This window comes from Columba livia, chromosome Z (assembly GCF_036013475.1).
Source record: "Columba livia isolate bColLiv1 breed racing homer chromosome Z, bColLiv1.pat.W.v2, whole genome shotgun sequence".
NCBI classification, from domain to species: Eukaryota; Metazoa; Chordata; class Aves; order Columbiformes; family Columbidae; genus Columba; species Columba livia.
In genome coordinates, this window is record NC_088642.1 from 27,683,086 (window position 1) to 27,693,892 (window position 10,807).

At 41.6% G+C, this 10,807-nt stretch overlaps 1 protein-coding gene across 5 annotated transcripts; it reads left to right on the top strand.

The window, feature by feature from the left end:
- The first annotated feature begins 1,926 nt into the window (after nt 1–1,926).
- Nucleotides 1,927–9,958, top strand: SETD9 (SET domain containing 9). Of its 5 annotated transcripts, none has more exons than XR_002411042.2 (7): nt 2,042–2,201; nt 2,941–3,305; nt 5,087–5,210; nt 6,310–6,425; nt 6,658–6,832; nt 7,659–7,764; nt 9,818–9,958. XR_002411042.2 is itself a non-coding variant. In XM_005500398.3 (6 exons), exons 1-6 carry the CDS (start codon nt 2,116–2,118, stop codon nt 9,903–9,905), a joined length of 885 nt encoding a protein of 294 aa, XP_005500455.1. In that variant the 5' UTR covers nt 1,927–2,115; the 3' UTR covers nt 9,906–9,958. The 5 variants fall into 5 exon arrangements, 2 of the variants coding, with proteins under 2 accessions (XP_005500455.1, XP_064901310.1); XR_002411043.2 differs by having other exon boundaries at nt 6,658–6,827; nt 7,659–7,902; XM_005500398.3 differs by lacking the exon at nt 6,658–6,832 and having other exon boundaries at nt 1,927–2,201.
- The last annotated feature ends 849 nt before the right edge of the window (nt 9,959–10,807 follow it).

Here is a 10,807-nt window from a genome sequence, read left to right on the forward strand (position 1 = left end):
GGGCTTGTCACAGCTGCTTGTCCATCTCCTGACTTTTTTGATATTTTTAAAATTAATCAGTTTTTAGACAGTTGAAAATTCAAGTGCCCAGTAGCCTTTTTTGTGACCACTAAATTGTACATTTTGAAGGACTGCTTTCCTTGTAGTTTCCATTACTTATGTGACTTTCTGCAAATAGAGATGAACACAAAAATCAGTAGCAAAAATTGGTAGCAGAAGTCTTCAGATAAATTCTAATATTTTATTTTTAAAATTAGAAAAATGTACTAACTGAAATGTCAAAAAGGAAAATGCGTTACAAGGATTAAACAAAAGATAAATTGAGTGTAATGTATCTTCCGTTATTTTATTTACTCTAGAGCTGCTGAGTCTTACTGTGTGGTAGTTCCTTTTTAGGAACAAAGGATAGCAGAGATCACCTGTCCTCACCAGCTGGCAGAAAAATGATTATTTTTTGGTTTCCTGAGAAACATATATGCTGTGCTGTCTTATTTTCCCAATAACTTTTGGATTAATTGACAGATTTTAGCTATTTTAACTAAAACTGCAGATAAGGAGCAGCCTCCAAAGAAACAGGTTTTACAGAAGCAGATACCCACCCAAGCAGATAAGGGAGAGCAGTGGGAAAGGAAATAAAATTACCCTTGTCTTGGTATCTCTTAACTGAGTGACTTGTAAAGAATTATTTGGGAGCCTTTGTTAATTTTTGAAGATGAATTGCTGAGCTATTGTTCACCAGATTGTTGTTGTTCATTTTATAGACTGGCAGAATGTGGCACCAAAAGAGCCCATGCCCGTCACCCCACATGCACTCAAGTCATAAATGCTCACCATTTGTAATATATCCCTCCCCTGGCTTGATAGGTTTCCTCTAAGTGCTGCAAACTGAGCAGGCTGCATCTTTCAAGCTTCAGTCACTTACGATAATATAAAGCACAACTCACGTCTCCTGGTCACCAGGGCCAAGCACTAGTCAGAAGTGTGGACAGAAATGTAAGTGGTATCAGCTCAGGGCTATTCATCTGTTCCTTTGAGGTGGATCATCTGAGGCACTAACGGTCTTCATCCCCAGTAGAGGCTGGCACGGGATAGTTTTGAAAAGGTGATCTGATAGTACTGGGATTGCTCCTTGATGGAGAATTGTCAAGGAGATTGAGTTCAACTGCTGCTTCTAGATAATTTTTTAGTCTCCTTCTGGTCTCAGATCTTGCCATTTTAGAGTGTTTAACAGACACAGAAGGGGCATGCAACATTATTTAGAGAGATACGTGTGTATTTACATATATAAGTAGTCACCAACGGGACATGAGTTTTCCAGTGCCTGCAGCTCTCTCTTTTTTGTTGCAAACACACCCTTTTACCCTTCATGTGCTGTCAGACATCAAACGAGAAGTTCCAGCTCCACTTCAGTCCGATTTCGTTGATGAACATCTCCCGTTGCTTGCAAGCTGCCTTCTGTCCTCAGCTGTGTGAAGCTGCTCCCTGCCCAACTGCAGGTCATGCAGGACTGGTCCATCCGTCTGTCCGTCCATCTGTCTGTCCGTCCATCTGTGTTTCCCCAGAGGGACAAGATGTCGCCTGAGGCACCTGCTGAGCCTGGGGAAGCCCCCTCAGTGCTGTCAGGTCTGGGGACTCACACGTGCTTTGGTTTATTTTGGTTTAATATACATACGCTTTTCCTACAACTTTTACTGATGATAATTGTAATTTTTAAAATCTGTTTTTCAAAAATCAAGAAGATACGTCGGAAAAACTGGATGGTGATTATACCTTTATGCATGTTAAGTACACAGCAATGGTACGTTAAGTTGGCGTCTGCTAGTTAGGAACACGAATAACGTACATTTTCAGGTGATGTCTAACCTCACGAGTGGGTGAAGCGCATCGCGCGCAGCCGGGCCCCGATCCACAGGCTGATGCGCCGCCCGCAGTGGCGGGAACCGGAGCCCAGCCGGCCCTCCGCCCCCAGGGCTCTGCCCTCCTCCTCCACCGGCCAATGGCAGCTCCGTACGCACATACAGCCGCGCGTCCGGAGCGGGGATTGGCTGGGCCGGTGGCGCGCGCGCCGCTGGAGAGAGGGCGGCGGTGAGGAAGGGGGGCCGGGCGGCCGCCGCCATGTTGGGCGCCTTGCGGCGGCGGTGGGACGCGTACAAGTACCGGTTCGTGCCCTGGCTGGCCCTCAACCTCCGCCGCAAGCGCAGGTGAGGCGGAGGGGCAGGCCCTGGGCAGTGGCGAGGCCGCCTGGGGAGGTGTCCGCCGCACCGTCCTTTCTGCCCTTCGGCGCAGTGGGGCGTCGGCAGCCAGTGCCTCCTGACGGGTTTCTCGCAGGGTTTTCCGGCCTGGAGCAGCTGCTGGCGGGGCTCGAGAGCTTCTCTCCGGGGCCGAGACCCCGGCTCGGGAGCGGCCGGGGCGCCGCAGGGGCTGGCCCCGGTTTGTCGCGGCAGGTGTTTCAGCCTCGGGTGTCACTGCGTTGGTGGAAAACTCAAAATACCTTGATACTCTAAAGTGGTGTGTAGCGTTAAAACGAGATAGATAGGTTCGTTTGTGTTTGTTTGCTTTTTGCAAGATGCCTTTGCTCTTTTTAAAGGTAAAAGTGGTGCTTGAATTTAAATTTGGCGGTTTAAGTAGCATAAATTTAAATCTCCCTAGTCAGCGTAGTATTTATCCTCACCCCTTTCAAAGTGTAACGAACTATAGATTTTCTTATAAACTTCCATAATCCCATATATTTGACTCTTAATACGTTTGTTGCCAAGAGCTTAGTGGGGTTTAACGTATTTGCCTTGATGTAAATACACCATGTAATGGTTTTATAGTAAGACAGGTATGAAAGGTTGTTCTTTAAAGTTTGTTTGAAACAACAGTGCATATTATACAACTAGCTGTTGTAAAATCTCTCAGGAAAAATGTAATCTTAAAATATTTTTTTTTTCTTTACAGGACCCTCCGATATGTTCCCAAAAGTTCCCAGGACAAAATTATCTCTGATGAAGATGTCTTTGAAACACTACTTAAAATATTTAAAGCCCTGTTCATAAATGACTTCAGTAGACAAGCACATATTTTGGCCTTACTTCCAGACATCAGATGTAAATATCTGGAGTTACTGACTGTTGAGCAGAAGAGATCAAAAGTAAATTCATGTAATCATCAGAGTCAACATGTGTTTAGTCCAGAGGAAGTTCTGTTTAACACATTAGGGTTCAGTATCACTCGAGACCGAAGTTCTCTGGTGTCTGCTGGAACTGGAGTTTTTGTTACCAAAGGTTTTGTACCAAAAGGGACGGTTGTATCTATGTATCCTGGTAATTAAATGCTTTTTTTTTTTTTTTTCTTCCTGATATAGTTAGATGTGATTTCTAACCTCTAGTTGTAGAATACCAAAGTTTCACACTAATTTTTATTTCATGGGTTTACTTTTGTCATTCCTTCACAAAATCACAAGTTAGAGTGAATGGGAATATTTCTGTGTAAACTGACTAGTGTTCTTTTGGAAATAAGCAAAGCTATATTGATGGGGTAATTTTGTTTATATATATATATATATATATATATATATATATATATATATATATATAAACGCTTTCAGTACTCAAAAGTCTGAGTTTTCAGCTGTTAGAAAACTTGTGCCAGATTCTTTAAACACAGATGAGTGTGAGCAATTTCGAGTAGATGAACAATACAGTTCAGTTCTTTGGGTTTTCTGTTTTGGATTAGGATCTGAAAGTAGGGTTTTGAGATCTCCACACAGGTCAGCAGACAAGATTATGAACTTTTTCAGAGCGTAAAAGTACAAACTGGAGAATGAAAATAAGCCACTTACATAGCAGAACTCTCTTCCATGAAGAATGTTTGGAAAATCAACCCTTCCCTGTTCCTCTGCGTTTCTTGGAACTGTATTTGCTTGTTTCTTGAAAGGATTTGTGATTTTGTTAGTGTGGCCAGGCTAGGACAGTGTTGCTGAAATGCTTTGGGTTTGTTTCTGTTTCACCTGTCCCCAGAATCATTCCCTGAATGTGGCCTCTAGTTTACAGGCCCAGCATTGCAGGATCAGGCCTAGTGCTGGGGCAGTGGAGTGTGTTTTGCTATGTCAAGGCAGGCGTGTCTGGCCATTACCATTGACTGGTAAACAGAGTAATTGTCAAATAACAATCAGAGAGAATGAGCCCTGCAGCTCGCTTCGAATTTCAGGCACATAACTAAATGTGAGTGTAGGCTTGTTGAGAGCCTCTTCTAGCAGCTCATCTGGGAAAACAAGAGGATGAGCTGTTGAAATGCCTTCCTTTTTCAAGGATACAAAGACAACCATGGGGCTGGTGGCTGCAGAGGGTAGGTCATTGTTCTCCTGCCTATTCGGCACTGAGAGCAGCCTGTCCGTGGGGCCTTCACCTGCCTGCTCATGAAGTTGCAATGAAGGATTTCTGCAGAGGGTTGCCAAAGGTGTAGTGGGTGTGAGGGATGTGGGACTGCAATGTCATAATAAATTGCAAGCCAGTCAGTCTGCTGTCGCTGTTCTGTGCTTGAAACACAGGGCAGGTTAGATCCTGTCTTGATTTAAATCCTTGTCAGGTTTGGGAAACAGCCTGCTGAAATGATTCGTCTGTTCTTGGCTTGGCACTTTTTCTTACCTGTATCAAGTAAAACTTCTGATCGGAGTGGTGAAGTGCTTGTTTCAGGTTCCTTGTTGTCTCTGTGTGGTTTTCAAAGTGTCCTGACACAGTAACAAAACAGCTTTCCTGGTCAAACATCACTTGGCATTTTCCTCTCTGAAGCAGGTCACTTGGTTGTGATGCTTTATTTCCCTCTCACATGGATACTGAACACAGGCCTTCTCTTTAATTATTTCCTTCAATGTCTCATCTCTTTGGAATATCTCAGCTTATGTTGATGTGTTTTGCATCACACAAAGATGTGTCTAAAAGTTTGTAGGTTTACAAGTGTTAATGACATTAACTGAGAAAGCAGTTCTCTGCTACTCTCTTTGTCTTTCTTGAGTTTCTGTGTGGAGGGAACTGCATGATATCATAAACTTGTTCTGACAGTTAACTGATTTTCTTCTGAAATAATCATATTTGTCTTGCAACAGGTACGGTATACAGAAAGCATGAGCCCATCTTTTTCCAGTCCCTTGGCAATCCCTTTATTTTTAGGTGCATAGATGGCATCCTTATTGATGGAAATGATAAAGGGCTATCAAGGTCAGTGTACAGGTAAGCAGTCAAAAGAAACAGAGGAGTGTCACTCAACTGATTTTAAATGGTGATACTAACGGTCTCAGTTCCCTGTTGTCTTACCCTAAATTGAGTTTTATTTGAATATTTTTCACCTATGTCTATGTCGTAACGCCAACAGTACAAGAGTAAGAGCTGCTGGATGTGATCTGTTACATACTTGTGTCTTAATCTGTAACACCAGTGAGATGCATTTTGATGTACAGAGGCTGTTTCCTGAACTTGCTAATAGTAAAAGGGTGAGTCTGTTAACTCTTCTGGTCTACCAGATGAGTAGCACTTTAGAAGAAGGGAGCAGTAACCCTATTAATAATAATAACAGCAATAATAATTGTTAATAGCTGGAGTTAGAAGGCGCGTGTAAGGATCACCAAGTCTAACTCCCTGTTCCTTGCAGGACTACCCAAAACTAAACGATATGACCAAGAGCATCATGCAGATACTCCTTCAACTCTGACAGGCTTTGTGCCGTGACCACTTCCCTGAGAGGCTGTTCTAGTGACTGACCACCCCTCTCAGTGAAGAATCTTTTCCTAATGTCCAGTCTGAACTTATTCTGACACAGCTAGCCTGGACTGGTTTAGCTTATCATAAAATATTATTTTTAGCAAATTGTGTTTAAATATGACATGAAAAGAAAATAAGAAAAATTATCCATATAGTTAGTTAGTACGTACTAATACCAGATTTTAATTCTAGGACTGAATTTGAAGTTGCTATGTTTGTGACGGTTGTAATGAGCCTTCATATCTTTAGAGCTCAACGAGATGTGTTGATACTTCTGTAATAGTAAACTTCGATGTTCATTTCTGGAATTGTATGTGGTGGGTTTGTGCAGTTTCTACCACCAGAGTCTGAAAGACACCACACTCTGGTGGGAAGTTTAAATGTACTTTTTAAAGTATCACCAAGGTGTTGGTCTGCACACCCCACCCCGCCCCAATGTTGTCGTGTCTCCCAGGTAAGTTGGGCAGCTGGAACTTTACCCAGGGACTGTGGCCATTTCTACAGGAGGAAGTACAGATAACTTGTCAAGTGAAAGAGCTGTGATTCATGTTAACGCTGTTGGTCATTTCAGGTCTTGCAGCAGAAGAGATCAACTTGGCCCATTTCAAATGAGTGATGAGAGTTGGCTCACAGCTGCCCTGCAAAACCCACTGGCGGTGGGTCAGTACGTCAACAACTGCTCACATGGTAAGTTCCAGGTAAATTTTCAGGCTTGAGTTTGTCTTTATGGATGTAACTTATTTTGGAGGTGACACAGAGAATCAGAAAGTGATATTGGGGGACAATAGTGCGGTTTAAAACAAGATAAGCACTTACGGGATTAAGAGTTTCTCAGACCTTTTGTGACTGCTGGGTGCAAAAATCCTTCAGCACAGCAACACTTCAAATATTCTTGTGCTTTTCTCACTGACTCCTGCAGATTCCTCAGTCTGCCTCCTGTTATGTAGAATGAAATGCACACATCCCAAAATGTGAGATGTTGGGAAAGGATATCTAGCAGAGGACCTGAGGCAGTATACAGAGTTGCAGATCAAGTTCCCAAGTATGGTTCCAGCAGTCTTCATGAGAAAACCATACACACAGTGACATGTACAGTAAGATTCTATCACTGCTCAGTTTGGATTATATTACTTTGACTTCCATAGGTGTATATGCAAAATCTACAAAACTGGTGGTATGATATAGCTGTTGGACATTAAGAGGGGAGCTGTTTATTTATTTAGTGTGTGTTCGTCTAAAGTTCTGGGGGAATAAAGAACTCATGGGAATGGTGGTGAGATACAGAAGGCTCAGTTGCTAACATACCCAACCACTAAGTGGCTTTCAGAGCACTAGAGACACCCAGCATCCAAGTAGCATCCAGAAAGGTTGCTGAGTAGCAAACCAGGTATTGACAAGCACAAACTGTTTATTCTAGGTCTAATGTCACTGTAAAGAAAATGCAGTTCTTCCTGCTAGACAGATGGTGATTTCCTCCCTGGCTGTATTTATGACATATTTTGCCACCAGGAAAAGTTTTTTCAGTTTTTCTTTTTTTTCCTTTTTTTTTCTTTTTTTTTTTTCCCCTTTCTTTTTTCTTTTTTAGTGCAAAGGCTAATGTTGTGTCTTAAAAGCATTTTGCAATGCTGTAAGCTACCCCTGGCACTATGCAAGTTGTTGTTCCCCTTCATATACATGTTGATAATCAAGTAGTGCAGTTTCATGCAATAAGGATGAATTAAAGTTGGTTGTGTATCTTGTGTGTAAATTCAAGGTAGGACTTCAGAGGAGTGTAGTAGCTTCTAACAGGCATGTCTTTCAGGCCTGATGAGACATCTGGTACTTTTGTAGCAATACATTTGATATTTTTACACATTTCTAAATGCAATCTAAGATTTTCTCAGTATCATAGAATCTTTTTTTTTTTCCCCTTATTTCTAGATAAAGCAGCCAACGTGTGTTATCAGGAGTTTGATGTGCCGGGGTATTTTCCAGTAGAGCTGAAGCAGTATCTTCCAAACATCGTCTACAGCCATGACATAGAGAGGTTAGCAGCAAATCAGAGAGCTCATAGATTTATATGATACAAAGCATACTGTGTACATAAAAAACCAAACATAGTTGAAGAATAGTACAATTGCATATGAAGATGAGTTACACAAAAGTCTGCATCTGTATGAAAGAGGTAACTCTTTGAATAGACAAATTTTAAGTGATTTATGTGCCTATGTCTTTTTGTTCCTTTTTCCACATCTTTGCAAGTGAGATCAGCATAGCTCTGAACATGCAGTTTTACAAGCAGTGGTTACACTGTAGTTTGCTTCTTCTGAATCACATAAAGCCCTAGTTGTGTTTTGCTCATATTACAGTAATGAGGTTTTTCAGTATGTATTTCAAAGGTAGTTTTTAACCCTTAACCAGTCAAAGCCCTTCCAAGGTAGTTGAGATTTAGGCTTCTTACTCCTCTGTTTTCCACGTCTTCTGCTTATGTGAGGAATAAGCAGATGAATTTGCAAAGAGAAACCTAACATTAATTTGTATTGAGACAAATGAAGTACTATGCAGCATAAAGGCACATGACCTTTAGTTACACTATGCAATTACAACATCTTCCTTATGACCTGAAAATCCACTTCTTATAGAAATTAAAATACTTAGAAAACTTTCTCAGATTTTTGTTTGGAAATGTGTGAAATGTGACAATCAAATGAATATGGATAAGGAGCAATATGGACAACAAGGACAGGCAATATGTCTGGAAGTGAGTGTCCTGTAGGGTGTAGTCAAGAATAACTGTCAAGCTGTTAGAAAGTAAGTTGTATTGTTGGTCCTGAATTTAACACATCAAAGAAGTTGCACCTCTGATCCAGGTGCTACCTTCAGGAGCCAAATAATCCTGTTTGTGTAGGGGATGCGTAAGGATTTTAGAGCAGCTCATCTTGACTTCTAATGTAATTTTGGAAGTATTTTAAAACTCTGAGATTTGATTGGAGAAAGTTATGGTGCATATGGAAAAGGGAGATTTTCTGCTTAAACTTAGACTTTTGTCGAGGCAAGGTTAAAAATGGGCTTGTAATCTGCAGATAAATAAATAAATGCTAATAAAAGAAGAGGCAAGACTGAACTTTAAGGAAGCCTGGATCCTGTACTTGAAGTGTGAAAGTGCAGTAAGCAGAGCTAAGCCATGGGACTGTTTCAGGAACTCTCTTCCTTGGAGTCTATCCAAGAAAATACAGTTTTTCAGTTTTAAGTTTTGCCAGGGTACATCCACTAGACGAAAGATCCCATCTGCTTCTAGCTGGTTTTTTTGGTGTTTACAGTGCTAACAACATAGGTAGTCTGGCTTCTAAATCTTTTTGTATCTTGTAAAAGACTTCTTAGTAATTTCTAATATTTTTGTTTGATTTGTTTCAAAATGGCCTCACACTACATTTCTTAGTAGTGAGGACTGGGTTGATGCTGTTCTTCACTTTCCCATCCATCAGCATGAGAAGAATATGCTCTTCCTCCTACAAGAGATACTTGAGCTTCAGGGTGTTGTGATTTATTCAAAGGAGATTTAGGGGAATGAGTTTCTAAATATCTCTGTAAGAAAACTGTTTGCTAGCCACTGACTTCAGTTTGGGGTTTGTGGGAGGATTCATTCATCAGCAAACATTCCAGCAGGTCACTTGCTGCAGTTCAGAGCTGTCTGAGAGTGGGTTTAGCCAGTAACACCTGTGGGTAGACATCTCGACATCTCTAGAGGAGTGATTTCTGCTCCACAAACTTTGCTGTAGCTTCTCCTCCTGTCTGTATAAGTGTCTTTTTCTCTGTCTTGACTAATTATTTTCACTTCTGAATAATTGTATGAGTGGAAACATTATTTGCATTATTTACATAGGCTGTGTGTTTTTTGGTAATTATATTGGGTTTGCTTGTAGTTGCTGTCTGTATTTCAGTGTTGGTTTTCCAGGCTCCCTTGCCTGCATTATGCATATTACTCCCAAAAGTAATCTAGATAGAGCCATTGTTTAGCACCTTGCCATGAAGAATTTAAAAAGTTAAAAGAGAAATGTAATTTTTCACTTCCACATTTTTTGTTTTTCCTTCTTTTACAGCCACCTGAGGTGTGTAGTGCTTGTCACTCTCAGAGACATCAAGCAAGGAGAAGAACTTTTTTCTAATTATTATACTATTGTCAACTGAATTAACAGATTCAAGACTGAAAAATCTTGTGTTAATAAAACACCACATCTGTACATCAAGCTTCATGAGCGTTTTTACATAAGAGAGGACTGCAGCTTTACTATCGAGAAAGGAAGCTGGAGGCTAGTATTTCCCTGAAAGTGCTGCACACTTGATTGCAGGGGTGGAGATTTAACTGCTTACATAACTAGGTTCTCTGCTGTCTACTGTTGTAGACATAGAATAGCTCATAAAATAAAACTCAAAGTTCTGGACATGTCATTTATTCTTCTAGTTTGCATAGTTGTCTGTAGCTGTGGCTCAGTTTTAATATTTTGCCATTTCACAGTATCACAGTATGTTTGGGATTGGAAGGGACCTCAAAAGATCATCTAGTCCAATCCCCCTGCTGGAGCAGGAACGCCTAGGTGAGGTCGCACAGGAACATGTCCAGGCGGGTTTTGAATGTCTCCAGAGAAGGAGACTCCACAACCTCCCTGGGCAGCCTGTTCCAGTGCTTTGTCACCCTTACTGAGAAGAAGTTTTTTCTCAAATTTAAGCGGAACCTCTTGTGTTCCAGCTTGATCCCATTAACCCTTGTCCTACCATTGGTTGTCACCGAGAAGAGCCTGGCTCCATCCTCATGGCACTCACCCTTTATATATTTATAAACATTAATAAGGTCCCCCCTTAGTCTCCTCTTCTCCAAACTAAAGAGACCCAGCTCCCTCAGCCTTTCTTCATAAGGGAGGTGCTCCACTCCCTTAATCATCTTGGTTGCCCTACGCTGGACCCTTTCCAGCAGTTCCCTGTCCTTCTGGAACTGAGGGGGCCCAGAACTGGACACAATATTCCAGATGTGGTCTCACCAGGGCGGAGTAGAGGGGAAGGAGGACCTCTCTCGATCTACTAACCACCCCCCT